Source organism: Triturus cristatus, chromosome 9 (assembly GCF_964204655.1).
Source record: "Triturus cristatus chromosome 9, aTriCri1.1, whole genome shotgun sequence".
NCBI classification, from domain to species: domain Eukaryota; kingdom Metazoa; phylum Chordata; class Amphibia; order Caudata; family Salamandridae; genus Triturus; species Triturus cristatus.
Genome location: NC_140592.1, coordinates 768,427,232 through 768,450,467, shown reverse-complemented (window position 1 = coordinate 768,450,467; position 23,236 = coordinate 768,427,232). Strand labels below are relative to the sequence as shown.

Here is a 23,236-nt window from a genome sequence, read left to right as displayed (position 1 = left end):
ACTGCTCATCCGCAATGGCGAAGGAACGTTGCTACACAGGCACAGAGCCACCAGCTGAAAAATAAACAATTTTATTATTGTTTTATTTTTCAGCTGCTACCCGAGCCAAGCGTGTGCAGGGAGGGGCTGGGCCATGGGAGGGAGGAGGAATAGAATGGAGTGCCCTTATGAGTGCGCATGTCAGTTTGGCCGGCCATCTTAGACCGCCCAAACAGACCTGCGCAGTTAGGTTTCTCCAACCCAGGTGTATTCCATAGTTGGGTGGAGAAGCGGCACAGACTCTCTGTGCCTGAGCAAGCATTAAACCAGCCCGCTCAGGCCAATCCCCAGGGCACTGCACACCCTGGACGCTAGAAGGGCAGTGATGCACTACATTGAGAGGACCAAAGAGCACAGGAAGACCAAGCAGCTCTTTGTCTCCTTTGCAACTAGTTTCCTGGGTAGACCCGTGGCAAAAGCCACCACGATGGATTGCACTGACAATACAATTCTGCCACAAACAAGCAGGGCAGGAGCTATCGGAGGGGCCACGAGCCCACTCCACAAGGAAGAAGGGAGCAACTATTGCCTTTCTGGCAAATACGCCCATTCTAGACATATGCCTGGCGGCAACATGGGCTTCAGTGCACACGTTCACTAAGCACTATTGCGTGGATGTTCAGATGAACAAGGAAGCACAAGTAGGACAGGAGGTGCTTCAACACATATTCAACAGTCAACACTCATCTACCACCAAGCCGCCACAAAGATAACAAACCACTACAAAGTCTATGCACAGCATAGTGAATCCAGAAAGATTCACGCTGCAAAACGAATAATTTCTTACCTGTCGGTGTAGTTTTGCAGCTTGAAGATCTTTCTGGATTCACTAGCGAACCCACCCACCCAGAAAGATCTTCAAGCTGCAAAACTACACCGACGGGTAAGAAACTATTCGGTATCTAGCACGTGTACTCAATATGACTTCCCTGCTCACTTGTAATATCTAAGAATTGACTTCGACATCACGGGCATATCTGCTCATGCAGATATGTTCTCGCATGAAGATATGTTTATACATGTAGCATAGTGTACCCTGCCTTAGGGCTGTAATCTCTGCTGTAAGGGTGGCTCACATATACTGCATGCAGTGTCTGCAGGCATGGCACTCAGGAGGTGTGCTTTGTTGGGTCTTCATTTTTCTCTGCACCATGGCACGCAGCCTGCAGTGGCAGTTTGCATGTTGGTGCTGAGTGGGTCCCTTAGGGTGGCACAATACATGCTGCAGCCCTTTAGGGGCCCTCTTTAATACGCCATGCCCTAGGTACCAGGGGTACCATTTACTAGGGACTTACAAGGGGTGCCAAAGGTATTGCCAATTGGGGAACCATTGTACAGTTTTAGGGAAATAAATCAGGCACTGGGGGCCTGGTTAGCTGGAACCCAGTGCACTTCTTTCAGAATTGTATCAGATACCAGGCAGAAAGTGGGGGTGACCATATCAAAAAGGGGCACTTTCCTGCAATGTGGAGATAGATTTATAGGGGGTGGGGACACTCTGGAGATTTCTTTGCCTAAAAGGTCACTGGTGTCTACAGTAGGCTAGAGGCAAAACTGCAACTGCACCTTTCTTATGCAGCCAGTCATTCTGCTGGATCTTCAAAGCAGCAAATTAGCAATATCCAAACTACCTTTAACCCCTTCCCCGCTCATGACGGAACCACTCCGTCATGAGCCACGGGTGCGCTGTGCTCATGACGGAGTGGTTCCGTCATGCTGCGGCCGTTGGCGGCCGCTCCGCCCACGCGGCGCTAATTCCCCGCCTGTGCGGGCGATTATCGCAGTGGGCTGAGACGTGACGTAACCACTCCGTCATGAGCACAGCTCACTCGTGACGGAGTGGTTCCGTCACGAGCACAGCGCCACCGCAACTGCCCCCAAACCCCCCCAGCGCCGCGGCGGAATTCCTGCCGCGGCGAAGGGGTTAACAATAATGGAGACTGTGTTGCCGTAAAGGCTGTGATGCAAATTAGCATGTAGTGCTGAACTGTTTTAGGAGGGATATGGCTTGTCACCCACCATTTCAAACCTCATCAGATAAATATTGATTTGTACTTTTTAATAAAAGAAAGAAAACAAATTGTGCTGTTCTGTGAAAGGTTGAATACTAAAGAATACATTTCTTAGAACTGTGGTTCTTTTCCAGGGGAGCCTCATCAATAAGCATTAGAATATTCCCGCCTACGTGTGGGGACCCCAGAGCACATGTTAAATATATACCATATATCTATGTATAGCATAAAATAAGAACGTAGTACATTAAAATATATATTTTTATATGGAAATATTCTAATGCTTATGACTTTGAAGATTCCCCTGAAAGAGAACTAGGATTACAGGCAAGTAAGTAATCCTTTTCCATTGTTGCTATCTTTCGTCAATTGACATGTCGACAACCCTCACTCTTTTGAAGAGGTTTGGGGGTAATATTGGCTGCTTGGGGTTGGTCAGGTTCATGAAGATGTCATGCTTGTCACAGGTTGACATCAACCAAAAGCTCTGAAAGGCTACTAGTTAATGACCATATTTTCCAGGGGTTTGCATCCCAATGCACAAGGCTATTTTGAGTAGTTGGTGCATCTGTAAAAGATGCCAGTGCTGTAAAAGTTAGACAAGTCACTTCTTTATATAGCAGATCTAGGTCTTTGCTGAAGATTGGAAAATGTCTTCCTGGGTTCTAGAAAGAGAGAGCATCTCGTTATTGCACAGACACTGCATCCCTTTAGAAACAAATTGCATTTTCCATCATTCAGTATCTCTTCTCCTAAATTCTGAGCATCAGTAAAAAGGTCATTAAAAACTTCCACCCAAGCACCCCCACCATTGTCTTAACATTTCCTCGTATCAGCCTTTTGGAAAGATTAACATTTGTGAAGCATATGTTTTGAGAACTGGTTAGACTATCAGGAAACACGGACATATGATGAGCAATTCAGGTGGAAATTCTATTGGTTTTTCATGTACACAATATGTAGTACTGAGACTTAACTTATTTTTTATTTGTTCAGTTACATACAAACATTGAAATATTTAACTTCACAATGCCTTCACGACTATAATGTGTTTAAAACGGAACTATTTTAACTATGTATGTATAACATTTGGAAAGTTACTGGTGTTGATTATAGCAAATACCTTCATTTTTAGCTCTCGCCTGAGCCAGCGCATGCGCTGCTCTGGCAAAACATTTAGTAGCTGCCTTTAAAAGTGCTACCTTGCCGGCCACCAGCTTGCTATTACGTGCACAAGAGCGCGCGTGAATGCCCTCCCCCACCCCCTCCCTTCTCAGACTCCCTTCTCATTAGCTTCATGCATCGGTGCACAGCTGGCATTTGGCTTCTTTGATCGCGCGCGTGAGTGCCCTCCCCTACCACTCCCTCGTCTGCTTCAGCGCGCGCTTGTTTTCTCCTCCCATTCTTCTACTACCTTCATCAACGTCGCTGATATATTTCCTGACCACCATTTCCCCTTTCTGCTTTTCCTCTGTTGCTCTCACCCAGCTATGCTGTCCCCTCGCCGCATATTATCCCCCCCCTTTCAATTGTCCTTGCTTTCTCCACTGACTGTACACAGTAACGTTTTTTTGTTGCCCCGTACCCTCACCTATTCCTCCATCCTGTACCCTGCAAGTGATTTCAGACCTCGCAAAAGTAGACCGCCCCAGACACCTCTGGAAAATTCCCGCACCGCACGTCGCTCTTAAAATGACAAGAGAAGGTACTCTCGCTTTGCATCGCGCTAGGCGCCTCAATATCGCGCTATCATTTTTAAAGCTACCCTTATAACTATTTGTGTTTTTCTTAGCTGTATTTTGCCCTGATTTTAATAGGATTTATTGTAACCTCTTCACCTGCACTCTAATCGGTTCCTTCACCGCTGTTTTGGCGGGTCCGGTCTCTGGGGTGGGATTGGCTTTGGGCGCCATCTTGGAGTGGTGGTCACTTTGGTCGCCATCTTAGAGTGGTTGTCACTTTGGGCGCCATCTTGGAGTGGTGGTCACTTTGGGCGCCATCTTGGAGTGGTGGTCACTCTGGGTGGGTGTTGCTGACGAGCGGTCTAGCGCTCCGGCTGAGTGGAGGGACGCCTATTTAAGGGGACCTGCCCTGTGGACTGCCCTGAGAAGGTACTCGCGCTTTGCATCGCGCTAGGCGCCTCAATATTGCGCTATCATTTTTAAAGCTACCCTTATAACTATTTGTGTTTTCTTAGTTGTATTTTGCCCTGATTTTAATAGGATTTATTGTAACCCCCTCACCTGCACTCTAATCGGTTCCTTCACCGCTGTTTTGGCGGGTCCGGTCTCTGGGGTGGGATTGGCTTTGGGCGCCATCTTGGAGTGGTGGTCACTTTGGGCGCCATCTTGGAGTGGTGGTCACTCTGGGTGGGTGTTGCTGACGAGCGGTCTAGCGCTCCGGCTGAGTGGAGGGACGCCTATTTAAAGCTCCCTCCAACGCGCAGCGGTTACGCGCAGTGGGCGTGCCTTCGCTGTGCCTGAGTCCTGCCCGTCTGCGCCCGTCCGCGCTAAGGAAGAGCGGCTCGCGGCAGAACTCTGGACCTGGCCATCATGACTATACTTATGAGAACTTATAGTAGGGCCGATCTACTGGCCCTTCGGGACCGATGTACACGCTGCGAGTTTTCGCCTGTAGTCCCGCTGTGTGGCCCATATCATTGTAGGTGTGGTGCTTGGTCATTGGAACCCCCCTCTCTTATACGCTCCTTGGGACCTGTTATAAAGAGGATAAGACAACGGGACCGGAGTATCTGGAGCTTAAACGTCAGATCTGTGGTAAAGCACCATCAGGAGGTTTACGACCTTCTTATTGATGGTTCGCCGGATGTACTTTTTCTGACGGAAACGTGGCTCCAGGACTCTGACTCCTCGATAATTAACCTAGCTTTTCCCCCAGAGTATGCTATTTTCACTTTAAATCGGACGACTAGAGGTGGAGGTATTGCGATGGCCACCAAACGGTGTTATCCCTGCGAGTGGAAAGCCGCTGAACTTTTGGGGTGTGAGGGTGCCCTATTTAAAATAGCGTTTAGTCACCAGTTTACCTTCTCTGGGTTATTAATTTACCGGCCTCCTGGCTGTGACTCTGTTTTTAGGGCTGCTCTTCCTGAGTATATTAGTATAGAGGCACTAGGATGCGCAAATTTTAATGTTGTGGGAGATCTTAATCTCCATTTGGACTGCCCTTCTTTAACCTCTATTAGGAGCTTTCTGGCGGATCTTGAGGCTTTACAGCTCTCGCAGATGATTACTTTCCCCACACATAAAGGTGGTCATATTCTTGACCCGTTCTTTACAAATCTAGAAGGACTCCGAGTTCTTGGTTCCTCCCAGTTGGTCTGGACAGACCACATGCTGGTGAAAACGGCATGCTCTTTGTCTGACTCTCCTTTTCTATCTCAGGATAGACTTGTTCTTAAACGACACTGGAACAAATTAAGACTGGAGGATTTTTACCATCAGCTCGAGAAGGTTCCTTTAGGTCCGCTCACCGAGGTCGATTGTGGATACGACTCCTTCTGTGAGTGGATATCTGGTGCCCTCGATTTTCTGATTCCTATGTGTTGGTCCAATTGTCACCGGAAGGAGCCGAGCCCTTGGTATGACACTTCCTTGGCATCTCTTAAGAGGGCCTGTAGACAGGCCGAAAGATTATGGAGTAAGTCGTACGACCCAGATCTGAAAATATGTTATCTGGCCAAGGTCAAGATTTATCACAGGGCAGTGTGTCAAACTCGCGCTTCCTTTTATGCTCCACAGTTTCAGAACTCTGCTAATCCATCGAAACTTATTTTTAAAGTATTAAAGGACTTGATGGCGAAGAGAGCAACTGCAGTGAAAATATGCTCGGACTCACATTGTGAGGGTTTGGCTTCTTTCTTCCATGAAAAAGTGCAAGCCATCTATCGCACTTTCCCAACGGGTTCCCTGATACTAGAGCCGGTTGGTCGCACCTTAGGTGAGGGGGAATGTCTTTCCATCTTACCCCCCTTATCTCAGGAGGTGTTTGACTCTCTCTCAGCGCCAAAATCAAGTCTGGATCTCCGGCAGACCCGCTGAAACCGGCCCAACTCAAGACCCTGGCACCGGTTTGCCGTACCCCGGTGCTGTCCTTGATCAACCTGTCTCTCTCTTCTGGAGTGGTTCCCGTTAGATGGAAGCAGGCAGTAGTCAAGCCAATTCTGAAGAAGGCGACCCTTAACCCCCTTAAACCTGAAAGCTACCGCCCTATCTCCCTTCTCCCTTGGGCCACGAAAATAGCGGAGGCCCATGTGAATGCCACTCTTACAGACCATCTTGGTAGGCTTAACATTCTCGACCCTACCCAGAACGGGTTCCGTGCGGGTCACAGCACGGAGACGGCCCTTCTCTCGATGGTCGAGCATCTGCGTTCCGTGCTGGATTCCGGTCGGACGGCGGCACTACTGTTATTAGATCTTAGTGCCGCCTTCGACACGGTCTCGCACGGGATTCTGATTCGGCGTCTTGAGGAGGTGGGCGTTTCTGGCTCCGCCTTGCACTGGTTTCGTTCCTTCCTTACGGATAGGTCATTCCAGGTGGCGATCCCGCCCGGTAAGTCGTCATCCTACCCGCTAGACCAGGGCGTCCCACAGGGGTCTTCACTGAGTCCCACCCTTTTCAATCGGTATGTGAGACCGTTGGCTACGGTCGTCAAGCGGTGGGGCCTGACCATGGTCTCTTACGCAGATGACACGCAGCTGGCGGTCACACTGAGTGGGGACTCAGACCTCGAGGCTCCCAGGTTCTGTGATGGTCTGCGGGAAGTGGCTAACTGGATGAATTCCAACTGTCTCCAGTTAAACACCAAGAAGACGGAGATTATGGTGGTTGGTAAACAGGTGGCTTTGTGGGATGACAAATGGTGGCCTTCGGAGTTGGGTGTGACTCCCCTCCCAGCGGCAGAGATAAAAAACTTGGGGGTGTGGCTTGATCCTTCTCCGAGTTTCATCTGTCATACCAAGAAGGTGGCGGCTTCTTGCTATGGCATCATCAGAGGACTTCGACCCATCCTCAAATTCTTGATGCACCCACAAGACAGCTGGTGGTCCAAGCATCAGTGCTGTCCAGGCTGGACTATGCCAGCTCCCTACTGGCGGGGATAAACCAGTCAGAATTTTTGCGGCTCCAGCGGGTTCAAAACGCTGCGGCCCGACTGGTGACAGGTCTGCCTAGGCGATGCTCGGTGTCCAATACTCTGCGCTCTCTCCACTGGCTCCCTGTGCAGCAGAGGATTAGATTTAAGGTTCTCTGCTTTGCATTTAAAATCCTAAAGGGTACTCCCCCACAAATCTTGGAGAAATTGCTGATCCCCTATGTCCCCTCTCGCACTCTTAGATCGCTAGGCCAGAACTTAGCAGTGGTCCCGCGTTTTAGGTTGAGCAGAATTGGTGGCCGCTCCTTTAGAGTCCTGGCAGCGAGTTGGTGGAATTCTCTTCCTCCACAAATCCGGGCCATCGATGAGCTCCTTCAGTTTAGACGGGCTATCAAGACCTTTTTATTTGTTTAGCTTATCTGTTGTGTCTCGTCTCCTTTTGTCCGCTTGTAGTGCTGTGTTGTGTTTACCTTCTCAAAGCGCCAGGACGCCCCTTTGCTGGGGCAGCTGTGCGCGGTACAAATAAAAATAACATAACATAACAAAATAACATAAAAGGCAGAAACTTAGACGTCCCCTACTGACAACGAAAATACATATACGTTATCTATTAACCACGCCCAGCGGAGGTCTTCCTGATGTGACAAGTGGCACATACCGGATAGCGGCTGGTAGTCTACGTCACTTCCAGTGATCTCGTTCAACCAATGTTTAAACACAAAAGAAAAGACGATGTGTGGCCACCAGAATAAAGCAGCGACTAAGGCTTGCGTGCAGAGTGAAAAGTCTTGCGACTACCCTGATGGCCTTATTAAGGTCATGAGAGTGCCTAATAGTTGGTATTACGAAGTGAATAGCAATTTAGAACAAATTACTGCTGAAAGGATACATTTCCCTGTCCAGAAAATTACAAGAGCATCTCTGCTCGGTCTCCAACTTGTGTTTATGGTGATATATGCTAGGGCAGCATTGACACCTATGTGGTCAGGCATGTGGCACGGTAACGCGTTTATAACCCTTGTGAAATCTCTGAAACGCTTTCCAGGCACGTAGCCTGCATGGATAGTATTTATTTATGCGTTTTTATATAGCGCGTACTCGGGGCTTTAAGTGGGATGAATTAACTGGAGGGTCTCTCAAAGGGGCGTGGCCAATCTAAGGTCGTGGCTTAAAACCACTTAAACTAAAAAAAACATGTGCTTCGCATAGTCTGCCGCCCGACTTGTATTTTGTTGTTTCTGTCATTGCATCTAGATATATCATACAACAAGTAAGATCATACCTACAAGTCGGGACTATTGGCTTTGTCAATGGTTATTAGTTGCATTAGATAAATAAGCAACAACTATGGCTTGTTGTATATGATATTGAAAAAGCTTCCACTTAGAGCCCTGGTGACACCAGGACAGTGTTGTTGCTCCGGAGTTTCAAAAAGAGAAGGGAAATCCAAAAAGAAAATGACTCTTTAAAGGATTTCCCTTCACCTACAACGCTCACCTGGCATGTCATGCCGTAACTTATCGACTAGTGAGCAGTGTGAGCACGCTGCATAGCCAATAGGTATCGCCCATGGGACCTTATAAGTGTTTAACCATGCAACAGTTAATGTTGTTGCACCAAGGATATTGTGCTGCATAACTAAATAAGGTCCCAAAAGAGAGACCTATTGGCTATGCCAATGCTTGTTTAGATAGTTCTCTCATCGTATTGGATATCTACTGGTGCATGAAGCCCTACATTATTCAGTGCTTATCTTGTATGGTTCTTGTGGGCATGGACCATGCTATCATAATGCACAGACAATGGCTCCAAGACGTTAATCCTTACTCTATGCAAGTCTTGGGCACCATAGTGCATTTTCATCCCATTATATGAGGTACTTCCTACACAATTGGTGGTTCATTTGTGATGCCTATGTACTGCATTTAGGCACATGCTTAGAATTCTGTCATGCTATTTTTACATGAGTGCTATTTTTATTAAATACTCTAAAATGTAAAACATTTTTGCTGTGGATTGTCAGTTCAATTCTTGTTGCACTCTGATGTCCAGTGTTCTCAAGCATGTTCCTACCAGGGCCTACGTTTGACTTTGGTTGTCACCAACTGCTTGGATTTAGACATGTGCATATTTCACAGGCTTTATAAATGAGCATGCTGTAGACAGAACATAACGAACCTGTCTAACAAATTCTAAAACTGACGATGTTTACGCACTAAAACTGAAGATGTTTACACAGTCAACACAACCGCCATTTTGTATATTAGAATAAAAGATTGGACTCGCTCTTTCTTTGTACCGGCTTGTTTCCAGGTGTTGCTTATTGTCATTAATACCATGAAATATGTAATCAAGCCATATCACTGCTCACTCTGCCAGATGCCTGTAGCATGGTCTTATTGACAAAACGTTTGACGAATAGCTTGCTGTTCTTAACTTTTGTAGATGTTAAATCCACCTTTGATAGTGTGCCCCAAAACTGAAGAACAACTGAAAGCGATACAACTATTCTATTGTAATTTCAATACCTGGATCAGAATGAAGACGGGAAATTTGTATCATGCAAAATTGAAACATCTACAGGGCTTAAGCAAGGCTGTGTGCTTTCTCCACTTCTATTTAACTTATAGCCATCACAGATTACAATTGCAATGGACCAAACGGATTCCCAGCCTCCAATGTTGGGGGGCAAAGTGATATCTCATCTACTATATGCTGACAATGTTCCCAATAAATAAAACCTAAATTGGCGTAAAAAGACTAATTACCCAACTGGGTGTGTACACTAGCATCAACATGGTGGCGATCCTTATAAGTAAAACTTAAATAATGATAATCAAAATAAAGAGATCAAGGAAAAGGGCTTGGTTTCTGCAAAATCAGCTGGTGGATAAAGTGTCAGAATATTATCTGGGTGCGACCATAGATCCTTGAGGAATATTTGTTTAATCTGCAGCAGTTGCAGACAAAGGCATGTGCTTTAACTTCAGCTTTTATTTCGCTTTATAAATCCTTGAAAGGTCCTATTTTAACTCTGATTTTGAATGTTACAATCCGTTAAGGCAGAGAAGTACTTCAATGGCGTGATGCACACACTTTGGATAAACTTGATAAGAAGTTACAAAATATTATTCCGGTTACCAAAAGCAGCGTCACCAGCACAAGTTAGCTGGGAGTTTGGAATTGTAAAGCAAGACATCGCACGTTCCTTAAATGCTACTTCAAACTAACGTCAATTCAAGACCCTTGTCTTGGCAAACTGCTATATATTGAACTAACCAGTATCCATATAACCCTCCCCATTCATCAATATATGGAAGCTGCTTTGACCAATGGTCCAGTGGCAAGCTTATAGAATGCACCTGTCACTTAACAACTTATGAAAAAATATCTTAATAAAAATATGAAAAAATAAAGTAATGTGAATGGTTCTTAAATTTTCCTTTGTTCTTAACTGTGCTATTGTAAATGCTTTTTATACCTATCATGTAATGATTTTAAGTAATCGAATATGAATGTATTCCATTTGACTATTTGGCATGGTCATCTCCTCGCATGTTTGCTAAGCACTCCCATGTAAATGTGTTGCTGATTTTATTTTTTTCCTGGAACTCTACTGTGCAGCCATATTGATACAGTAGGGTATTATTAGAGGAATCTTTCAAGTACCCATCAATATGTTGAGTCGTTAATGCTACTCACTCATTAAGTCATGTTTCCTTATTTGCTATAGAAGTATTTCTGTTGTTCAAAAACGTTAGGAAGGATATTAATGAGAAACCCTGTTATTATTAAGTCAGAAAGGCCTTGTTACACTTCACTACCTCAACTATTTCACTGTGGATTGGTGTGAACCAAATCAAGGTTGATGATACTGTATTGGGAAAATAAATAGATATTTTACACTAGAGGAGGTGCGAGTATGTTACTAAAATTTGTTGGATATAAACGGAGAAAGTTCTACAAAAGTGGAAATTGAGGGGGGGGGGGGGAGAATGCTTCTTCTTTGGAAGTTATTTACTTTTTGGTAGGGTTTGTAATGTAGTTGAGCATCCAGAAATGTTTAATTTTATTTCTATGCTGTGGAAATCTGTTTTTTTTTTTAATGAGGTGACTGTATTTTCCTCGGAGGCTGTGGTGTAATACTGGGAGTTTCACACATCTGAATTTTGGCCAGTCAAAGTTTTATAGTGCTGTTTTCCCCTTCTCAAAATTATAGTAGCCAAACCATTTATCTGAGCCATGTGCATGTTGGGGTTGGGCGCTATTTTCTTTCTTTAACCACTTTCTAAACTGTTTAATAGCCACAAGCTTATTTTAAATGCGAGTAGCATTTCCTAGGTAATTTGAAATTGTTTCAATGTAAGCTCTCTCTTAACTATAGGGGCGGCGGAAAATAATTCAAGATGCAACCCCCACCAACAAGGATTTTTTAGATATTGACCAATTAAAGGAGAGTAACAAAGAAAATAAAGATACAATTGATGACATTGAAAGAAGGGATTTTGAAACACCACTTGGGAGGAGAACCATTCCCAGGTTAAAGGGAGACAGTGAAGAAAAAGAACAAGAAGATTCTGATGGAGATTTGGATGACGATGATGAAAGGAGCAGAGAAAGGTAGGTATTTGAAATAACACATATTCATGATTTTACTGCTTATTGTCGTGCTTTCCCAAGATCGCAATTTTGCCACTACGCTGGTGGTGAGGTTGTCAGTTTTTGGTAATTATTTTGGGTTTGGAGGGTGGTGGGTGTAAGACTGATATGTACACACTAGAGAAAGTAGATATTTGTGGGTTGGAGCTATTATAACTTTCCTTTTGCCTTTTCTTTCCCCCCCCCCCACATATCTATGGCATTGGAAATTGTCACCCTAAACTATGCATGCACGCCTTTTGCCTTACTACCTTCACTTCATAGTTTGGAAATGGGGAATTACTAACCGTTTTCTGAATCCCCTACAGACAGTGCTTCACCCTGGCTGCAGCACAGTCACTAGTGGTAGCTGATCTTTCCAAACTGTAACACCATTTAGTAGGTTGTCCTTTTATAGCTCTCCGTGGCACTTGATACAGTAGATCCCCACATGGTAATTTATTGATTAGGTGATCACAGTTTTCATAGCCCAGCACTTCTATGGTGCAGCATTTCTGGTAGCACAGGACTCGGCCGGTGATACACTTTAACATAGTTGTATTCCTCACTGTCTTCTGTGTCTTGTTCTCCAGGGTTCAGTTTTTTCATCTTCATTACTTAATCTTTTACTTTCTTTTATGGGCCTATCTAATTTAGGTGTGTGTGTGTGCGTGTGCCTTTCCTTGTGTGTGTTTGTGTGCCTTTCCGTGTGCCTGTGTGTGTGTGCGCCTTTCAGTGTGCCTTTGGGTTTGCCTGTGTTTGGGTGTGTCTTTCCGTGTGCCTGTGTGTGTGTGTGTCTTTCCACCTAAACTTGAGAACTACCCAGAGTGTTCTTTTTTTGCATAATTTGTGCGTCACTCTGTTTATAAGGGACTTATACTGGGTACTCTCTTGTGTCTGGACAAAGCTATACCTCTCTTATGAGCTCTAATGAGAGCGCAACACGTGTCAGGGGTTGCTTTTTTCCTTTAAGGTTGCCTTGGTTGGTAATTTTTCTAATTCAAAGCTGTAATACTATGCCTAGAGTGGTAAAGGGTTTTTGTCATTTTACAGCTCGGCATGGACAGCACTGTGCTACTCCTATGCTTAAATACTTTGCTGTAGAATTGGCAAAGACTTTGTCCCATTCTGTCTCGGCGTGGATGGCACTGTGCTAATCATACGCTTAAAGACTTTGATAGAAAAGCAGACGTTTGAGGTGAGCCGATCTAGAGTGTCACTGGTGTTGAGGGTCCTCTATACAGGAGCTGCTTTCCACCTAAACTTGAGAACTACCTAGAGTTCTCTGCTTCTGTTTTTTATTTATATATATATATATATATATATATATATATATATATATATATATATATATATATATATACTCCAAACCGGGTTCCATGCATACGAATCAGGCACTGAGTCCGTGGGATGAATCTTAAAGAAATGCTTTATTTCAAAAAAGCTGTGGCTCAGACGCGTTTCGGCGAACAAGTCCGCCTTGCTCACTGTGTCAAACCCAGTTCACATACACTGCTTATAAGCTGATTACGTGCACATGATACACACCCCCTGATTACTTGGCAACCAATCAAAACAATTAACATGAAAGAAATACTGTTGTTAAACAAGTCTTTCCTCAGACAAGTGTCACTTTGTAAAATAACTATACAAAGTATTCAAAAAAGAGGTACATCAGTCCATCATTATTCGTATTAATAAGGAAAAAGTTCCCAAAGAGACAGTGCTATTTGTAAACATTTGAAATAAAGCCCAAGTGGGCATTTCTATAAGGCACTGTTTAGAAAATCTAGTGTTGATGACCAATTAAAACAATGAAGCCTCATAGTATTTTTCAATAGTTGCCATATATTAGCATAGGGGGACTTACTGAGCACGTATTTTAAACAATTTAGCTGAACCAATAAACAAAAACTGGATTAAGACTCAAAGGATTGTTACAAGGATTTTTTGAAAAAGCAGTTTAGAATTTATAGATGAACACTTAATGCTTCGTCGGCATTCAAGCCATTAGGAATCTTACAATCTAATTGGATTATATATCGTGACTCTAACTTTCTTAGTGCAAGTTGTCTATTTCCACCCCTGACATTTTTCTTAATACTGTCAGCCACAAAATATACCAAATCTTCTGCCCTGCCATCATGTACTCTGTTGATATGTCGAGCAACTGGGTATGTCGGGTCTTTGTTGTTAATTGCCCTTAAGTGTTGCAGAATTCTGACATGTGCCGGGTGAATGGTGCTGCCAACGTACATCTTGTTGCATGTACAGCGTAGTACGTGCACCGCAAATTCGGTTTTGCACGTGAAGTGCTCCCTGATCTCAATGGGAGTTTTTCTGAGAGGGGTCACGATAGATTTGGTGTTGATTCCGTACTGGCAGGCTTTGCACTTAGTGCACTTAAAAAATCCTCTTTGGGTTTTTAGCCAGCTGGTACCTTTGTTGGATACAGGAGCATTTGATACAAGTTCCTGTTTCATGGACTTGGCTCTCCTGAAAGTTAACTGGGGGAACTTAGCACATGAAGGACCTATAACAGGGTCACATCTTACTATCGGCCAATGTCTGTATGGAATTTGTCTGAATCTCTGATGGAAACTGTTGTAGCCAATGATTAGCCTGGGTGTCTGTTGGGCTGTTTCCCCTAAGGTTAGTTTTTGGCCCTTGTTCTTGAAAAGAAGATCTTTTCTTTGGATATTTTGACACTTCTCCTTGGCTAATTTAAGAGTCTTTTCATTGTAGCCTCTGTTCCTGAGTCTTGTACACAAATTGTTTGTCGCTAGAGTAAGGCTCTCAGTGGTGCTACAGTTCCTCTTCATACGGAGGCACTCGGTAAAGGGAATGCTCTCAATGAGTTTAACAGGGTGAAAACTCTGAGCATGTAAGATGGCATTCCCTGATGTCAGTTTGCGGTGTGTACGTGTGTGTATACGGTTTCTCATGGTGTAAAGTTCTAAGTCAAGAAACACAATGGACTGCTTGTCTATAGTGCCTGTGAACTTAAGGTTTAAATCATTGGTATTGATCACATTCACAAAATCAATGGCACTCGACTCACTGCCCTTCCACACAATAAAGATGTCGTCAATATAACGTTGATATACAACAACATTTTCACACATTTGAGTATTGCACTGTGTCATGAGTACTTGCTCCTCCCACCAGCCCATATGCAAATTCGCATAGCTGGGGGCGAAGCAAGTACCCATGGCTGTACCTTGTACCTGTTTGTATAGAAGCCTGTCAAACAAAAAAATGTTGTTGGTTAAACACCACTCCACCATATTTAACAACATCACTGTATGTTCATGTAAACTTGAATCTCCTGTGTCCAAATAATGTTTGGTAGCTCTCATGCCGTCCTGATGTCTTATACTAGTATACAAACTCTGTACATCTAGTGTAACAAACAAATAATCCTCTTGCCATTTAAAATCAAAAATCTTGGTAAGAAAATCGCCAGTATCTTTGATATAAGCTGGTAAAGTACGTACAAAAGGCTGCAGAAAAAAGTCTATGAACTTGCTGGTATTTTCAAATAAACTCCCGATGGCAGATATGATTGGCCTGCCGGGAGGACACTCTGCATTTTTATGAATTTTTGGTAGCAAATATAATTGTGGTGTCACAGGATAGTCATTCTTTAGAAAATCAAGTTCATTTTTGGTTATTAACCCATTCCGTTTCCATTCATATAAACCTCCATGGAATCTTTCTTTAGTACTGATGATGTTAGTGGCACTGATCCGTACATAGCAGTTCGTGTCTGAAAGTTGATTCAAAGCTTCCTTGTTGTACATATCAAGGGGCCAAAGTACGATATTCCCTCCTTTGTCGGACCAACGTACCACGATGTCGGAACGTGCTTTAATTTTTTGCATGGTCTTTGAATATCCAACTGGTTCTTTGTTTTTCAACATGTTAAATGTATTGCTACTCTCAGTTGCCAAAACTCTAAGTTCCTGAATCATTTTATCTGCAAAAATATCGATATTGTCCCTTGGCATAAATATGGGATATATATATCCGCAAAACACACCATACTCCTTCTGGACTTCAGTGGACCCACGCAGAGGGGCGCGCACGCCGGCGGAGCAGTCCGGCTAATTAATCACTTAAGTCACTTTCACACTAAGCGCGCTCTCAGGAAGGAAGACACAGCGTCATTCGTAGTTGCTGCTGTTTAATCACAATGCGTTTCACCTTAACCAAAGGCTTGATCACATGATCCTTCCTGAGAGCGCTCTTAGTGTGAAAGTGACGAAAGTGGTGTGTGTGTGTGTGTGTGTGTGTGTGTGTGTGTGTGTGTGTGTGTGTGTGTGTATATATATGTGTGTGTGTGTGTGTGTGTGTGTGTGTGTGTGTGTGTGTGTGTGTGTGTGTATATATATATATATATATATATATATATATATATTCACTGAAAAAAACATAGGTTTCACACATGTTATAGTTAGCGGAAATTTTACTGATAAAAAACCAATGAAATTCCCCCGTTATAGTTAGTGCAGGAAACTATAACTCACGCGACCGCAATCCTCTGCCAGTAGGTAGTTATAGTTAGGACCCCTTTTCCATAGGAAAACCTCAACATTCTATTTTGAATAACTTTGGCGCCGGTCGATGAATCCTCGCGAATTTCTCAAAATAGGTGGGGCGCTACGCTCCGCTCCTACCCTGAAAGTCTCGGGGGGATCCGTCAAGCGGGGGCTGAGATAAAAGGGGGGTCCCAAAACGCGTTTTCCCCATGCATTTTTCCATAGGACCTTTAGAACGAGCTACAGCCCGAACGGCTGAACAGAATTACTCGAAATTTGGCAGAGAGGTAGTCCCTAGGTCAAGGAAGTGCCTTTTGTAGGTTTGGTGTAAATCTGTTCAGTAGATTCTGAGAAAATAGCCTTTAAATCAATATATATATCTGAGCCCGCTTACCGTACGCTTACCGTACGCTTACCGTAAGCGTACGGTGGCGTGCGCGAGCGCGATTCTGATTGGCTCTTAGATCTTAGTAAACATTCGAATCGGCCGAAACCAGGAAGCGGCGTCCGCCATTTTGTCTCTCGCACTGAGTGTTGTTTATCAAACATGATGGCCAAAAACATGTTACGGGGCTGTTTTGACAACTCCCTCCCACATAGTCATGTTGAGGGAGTCCCCAAACATCCCCCAAGAGCAAAAACGGTTTTATTTTTTTTTCGGCAATTTCGCCGAGTACGCTTACCGTACGCTTACCGTAAGCGTACGGTAAAAAAAAAAAAAAAAACACTATCCACACTTACCCCACCCCCTGTGCTTATGGTGGCCATCGGCCACCAAATGTACAGGGCTTATTAATAGGTAAAAAAAACTAAATTTTGGTAACATGAAATTATAAAATCGAAATAAAAAAAACACTATCCACATTGACCCCACCCCCTGTGCTTTTGGTGGCCGAAGGCCACCAAATGTACAGGGCTTATTAAAGTTGATAAAAACCGTGCACGGAACGAACTGCGTTAAGTGGGCGCGCACGCCTCGAATGGCGTAAAGTAACTTAGCATTTAAAAAACCGTACAAATTCACTGAAAAAACCATAGGTTTCACACACGTTATAGTTAGGAATTAGCATTTAAAAAACCTTGCAAATTCACTGAAAAAACCATAGGTTTCACACGTTATAGTTAGCGGAAATTTTACTGATAAAAAACCAGTGAAATTGCCCCGTTATAGTTAGTGCTGGCAACTATAACTCACGCGACCGCAATCTTCTGCTGATGACATATGTGTCTTTATGAAAAAAAAATATTTGTAATATATGTATAGCTAAAAATGTATGGAAGAAGACATGGGCAAATAAGTGTCTAAATACAGTATTGGCATCAGCAGAGGATTGCGGTCGCGTGAGTTATAGTTGCCAGCACTAACTATAACGGGGCAATTTCACTGGTTTTTTATCAGTAAAATTTCCGCTAACTATAACGTGTAAAACCTATGGTTTTTTCAGTGAATATATATATATATATACACACATACACACGTCATTCCGGATCACACTCCCTTCATCTATTTGTGTGTTCAGCTGTGGTTAACATTTTGCATCTGTCCTTCAAAACATGGTGCTATGACTCCGCTGTCTTCAGCCATTGGTTGTCTTGCACCATGAGTGACTGCATTTTTTCCTGATCATACATGCACTTCAGGGCCTGAACTGTTGAGGCCAATCCTTTATTTTGAAAAACGTGTTCTTTCAGTGCCTTGTCCTTTATTTTCCTAGTCGTGCTTGTGTATAAACTGTCTTCAGGTTACAGTAATTCAAAGTACATGGTAAATTTTCTTTCGGCTAATAACATTTTCCTGTGATGTACGTTAAAACTGAGTTACTATGTCCTAAGTGCATTTGCTTGCTTGGAGGAACCGGGTACTGTTAAATTAAAATTGAATGTGATGCTTATTTTTAACATTTTTTTTATTATTATAACCTTATGGTTTCCATGTTTACATCACAGCAGGTTTTAGAAAGCATTGGTGAAAATAAGTTTTTATCTCTGCCATTCATTATTAACAATGTATCATCAAACTCTAATATGGGACAGGGATGATGCTGATCACCCAGTATTGGCCAGTGGAGATGGTCTGGCCAACTTCGCCTGACGTGGTTTCTCTGCACACAATCTCCCATCAAGGATGACCAACAGAATTCTTCCTCACCGCCTTCTGCCTCTGAACTTGACTAATACTAATCCCATGTTCTTCCTAGAGTATATCAGCCAAGCAAAGTTGGGAGGTTGTGGATTTTAACAAACATATTGAAATGTTTGTAGTTAACAACCATCAATTTTCAGCTTTTGACCTTCTGGTAGTAAAAGTCATTCTGGTTCCTACTGAAACTCTCACTATCTTATTTCTGTAACTGCCTCCCAACAATTAATCGCTCTGAAATCAAATTAGTTGTCAGTCTCCAGTTAAAGCAAGTCACCTTTATCTTAATGATCTGGGAGATTTAAAAATCTCGAGATGGTGCTGCTGCAAAACTGACTCTGGACAACCCTTGAATAATTGGGTTTTAAACAAAACTCTGCTCCACCTACACCACAGATGTAAGGGCATATCCTTGATTGGGTGTTGTCTTTAGGAGTTGATGTTGACCTGACGTTTACCGAAACGGATCAGATTAAAATATGTTCTCTCTTTAGTTAAAAGTCATACGTTTCTTAAGGAAAATGCTCAGATAGCTGATTATTATATGCATGAAGTATAAAACTGTCATTGCTGGAAAGCTTAGTGAAGAAGCAATGAAAAGTAAACGGACGTTGGCTAGTTAGGTGAGATCAGTGTAGTGTCAAATGACTGATGCAATGAAGTTGTCCTTTGTAAAGAATTAACCCTTCAAATGTCTCTATTTATATTATATATATATATATATATATATATATATATATATATATATATATATATCGCAATCCTAAAACTATCCTTTTCCTGACCCAAAGCAGGTACGGACCGCGACGTGGAGAAAATTATTTTTTATTTTTGCATATTCAAACGTGCAAGTGCATATTCCATTGTAAGCAGGTGCCCAGCCTGACGCGTTTCGACTGCCCAACGGCAGTCTTGATCACATCATATATATATATATTACATACATATTGTATACAAAATTCTGTCTCTACCCACAATTTAAAAAATGGCCAATATGAAAGTCTTGGAACGTATGCTTCTGGAGCTCAGGGCAATGAGTAAGCAATATGAGAATGCAATTATGCAAACACTATTTAACACTTCGGCAAAAAAACAGTAAATGTTTCTGCTCGACCAGAAAGCATCTCCACTATCTGTCGCTAGTAAACGATAGATCGGACTCAGCAATTGACGGTTGTAACTTTGTTCAGGATTACTTTCTACAAAAGTTACAATGGACTATATTGGGCATCTCCTTGGTAGAGGCTGAGCCCAGGAAAACTGAAAGTGGTAAGGGCAGAAAAAGGCCAGTATTACCTTTCAGGAGGTGACTCTGGAAGATTGAGACCCCAAAGTACAAAAGGGTTATGCAGTTCCAGAGCTTGCGATGCCCAGAATTGCAGGTTTTGTCATTTGCACTGTAAACATTGTGGTTCTTTGCACTTCTCAAGGAAGAGGGTGCATGAAAGAGGAATCATCCTCACTAAAAAACACAATGAAATGCATCCATGGTGTGCAGTCTCAAGCAATTGATTGGATGCAGATACCTCAAGGGGTGGTATCCATATATGTTACGATCGGTTTACTTTTATAAATGTAGGCCGCGTGATTTGGGAAGAGCAGACAGCGGTCCAGGTGGCCTGCTTCTTTCTCCCCCTTAATGTCCCTTTTCATCATGGCATTTTATTTTTATATTGCAGCGTTTTTCCGTGTAAATGTCAGGTCTTGCAGACCTGCATTCAGATGAATTCTCAAATGGAATGCTGATCTTTCATAATATTAATAGTGCAGGGTTTCTGCGAATCCTTAACAATGTCATTTTTGCGCTGTGAACGATAAGTACATCCATCACAAAATATTTTGGTATTACACCAGAGTCTGCAAAAAGCTGTATTTATGATGTGATGTGATAATGCTACATCGAGACCGAAGTCTCTTAACCCTACATCCTCGGAGGTAAATTCCTGTCCTTCGTGTTAGGTCAGTTGTTCTTTGGGGGAAGTTAATCTATTTCAATAAATGATTGAAAAGGCAAGCCACTGAGCCTCCAAGATCACATACAACAAAATCTGCTCCTGGCAGGGTAGCAATGTAGTCTTGTTGCACATTGAAACCTCCATCTTTAGGAATATTGATCCAGGTGATTTAGCACCACTGATGCTCTTAGACTTTACCACCCTCGACCATCCCAACCTTAATTGTGCATGCCAAAATCAGACTATGAAGGAAGTGGGTTAATAATGTAATGGAAAACAGACTAAGGGCATAGTTAGAAGGGCCTTGACCTTTATGGTCTTTGAAGGCCAGCATATTTTACAAGCAGAGTAAGAGATAAGGACATTTCTTCAGTTTAATGTGGAGAATACAGTATCCACAAAGAAGTTTGTACTTTGTTTAAATCTGTTTTCCTCTTGACATTTGTCTCTAGTGTCTAATTTAAAAGTTATTTGGCTGTTAGCTCACTGGCTTTCTGCGCATAGACTATTTCACAACAGTCCACAACAAGAAATTGATATTTTTGCTGTAAGTTTCTCAGGAGAGGTTGGTTAGACAACGTCAACTTGTCTGCTGAAGTGTAACTCTTCATGCCCTACCCTCTAGTATTTCAAGCAATGTTTGGACATCAGTTCACCTCTAACCCCTTTAAGGCAACTTTTTTTCAGTTGGCTGAAGTTATGCCCTCTGTATGGCTCATAATAGATTGACCGCGTGTTATATCGATTAAGGCTTTTACATCAGCTGTGTCCCGCACTGGTCCATGCCAGCTGTATGAATGCAACATTTTCATGCATGATAAATTGAGTTAGCACACTCAGAGCATATAGGATATGACATGCATGTTACATGTTTGAATCCCTGCAGGCCTAACACAATCCTCAAGCTTTATCGGATTAATAAATTGAGTATAATTTTTTTTTTCTGATAGTAGCACCATATTAGTATTTACATTGCTTAGAAGCTGCCTAAACTGGTGTTAAGCACTATATAAATATATACTGTGTAAAACGGTTATCTATAGAATTGGGGGCCACATGATCTTTTCATTTGTTTAGTCTTAGACAAGGATGACTTCCTGTGTTACCCAAAATAAAGAGAAAAAGACCTGTTTTGGCCGAGCATGACTGCACCACTACTAGTTGGTTTAGAAGTAGATGCCACTGCCTAGACTGTGGTAAGATTGTCTTTCAAAAAGGACTTTATTACGCTGAAAACTTGGGGAAATGCTATGTTCTTAAATTTGAGATCTGTACATCTTCGCACCTGAACTGGGCTCGATTGCGCTGGATCGGTTTTGTATTCTTTAAAGATTTTGACACAAAAAGGAGTTTATTTTGCTGCAGCAGTCTTTCAAAAGAGAAGTCTGTTAAAGACTTATCCATTTGAAGAGGAAGGGGTTTTTCTTTGGTAGCACGGTTTTTGGTGGATATTCGATCTCCTGCAAAATCTTGTTGTCCCATTGTCCAGGCAGGTTCTACACAAATTGAAGTAAGTGATAGTCTTTTCACATCTGAAGAAGCGAGCCTTGGAGGTGATGAATTTTAAACTTCTCTTTATGTACATGCCTAAAGCCCAGTAATTTGGAGTTGGCTGAAAGACAGTGGCATTTCCGTTATTAATTATTGAATCAGCACTTTGTCTGTGTTCTCTAGACCAAGTTTCAGTCCAAAGGACGAACATCTCTTTTGGCTTCTCTATTGAAGGCCTTTTGAATTATGGCCAGTGATATCATGGACTTTTTGCTCCTGTCTGCTGCCTTTGACATCCTGGTGTATCTGTTGCTTGTAGCTGTGTGTGAAAATACTGCAATTGTTGGCCAGTATCAATCACCACATTATGACTCACTTCTATCTTGCACTTCTGACTTGCAGCAAATTACATGTTTGGATGACCTAGGTGCTCCCTGTACCCCAGGTTGTGGAATGTATGTTAAGCCCATGTCTGACCTATTTCAATCCCATGAATTTCACTGGCTTTCACTTTTACATGTTGTCTGGTGATATTCACCCTTTACAAGAGGTTAGGGGAGGGGCAAGCCCATTCGGCCAGCAGTGCACAATGGGAATCTGGGACGTAAGGCAGCTGTTGACTCAAACTGAACACACACGACGGATCAATGTTTGGGTGCAGGAGTGCCCTTTAGGTCCAACTTCAGGCGTACTGAGGAGTAGAAATAGGTGACTTGGGGTTAAGAGTGGTGAGGGGGGCTGTGAATACCTCCTGTGATCTAGCCTGCAAATGAGCAATTTCCCTCCTATTTTTGGAAAAGGGTTAAATCTCAGACGAGATTAGACTGAGCTTTTGGACTCTCCACAGCTCCTTGCTGTACATTTGAACACTGGTGATTTAGTGATGGCAGCAGATGCTAGTGTTTTGAACAACTACAGTGTCGGTAAGTAGCTGACTCATTCATGCACTGCATTTGCAAGCCTTATTCTCTTGGTTGAGATTCTGACTGCACAAATATCCTCTCAAAGGATGAAATTCACTTACTCCTGAGAACAACCACCAATGAATTTGATTTATGCCTTTGTACCAAATTAATTAAATGTTTTATTAAGGTGCTTGGATGAATGTAAACTACCTTTTACTACTCAAAATCAAAGGTGTGTTGCAGCCTGAGTCTTTCCTCTCAAGGTATTGTGTAAGATCTTGCCCTGGCTTGAACATCCTGCTCTACTTTAGCAGTACTCAAGGTGTATGCTCATCACAATAACAAGAATGCTCTGTACTTCGGGCTCTAAATGTCTTTCATGCTGGCTTCAACTAATTGA

At 42.9% G+C, this 23,236-nt stretch overlaps 1 protein-coding gene across 1 annotated transcript in view; it reads left to right on the top strand.

Moving 5' to 3' along the window:
• ARID4A (AT-rich interaction domain 4A) overlaps window positions 1-23,236 on the top strand; it is a 326,144-nt gene that overhangs the window by 253,448 nt on the left and 49,460 nt on the right. The window contains exon 16 of the mRNA XM_085626128.1: window positions 11,551-11,786. Within this exon, the coding sequence (XP_085482254.1) occupies window positions 11,551-11,786 (236 nt within the window). The remainder of the gene's footprint in view (window positions 1-11,550; window positions 11,787-23,236) is intronic.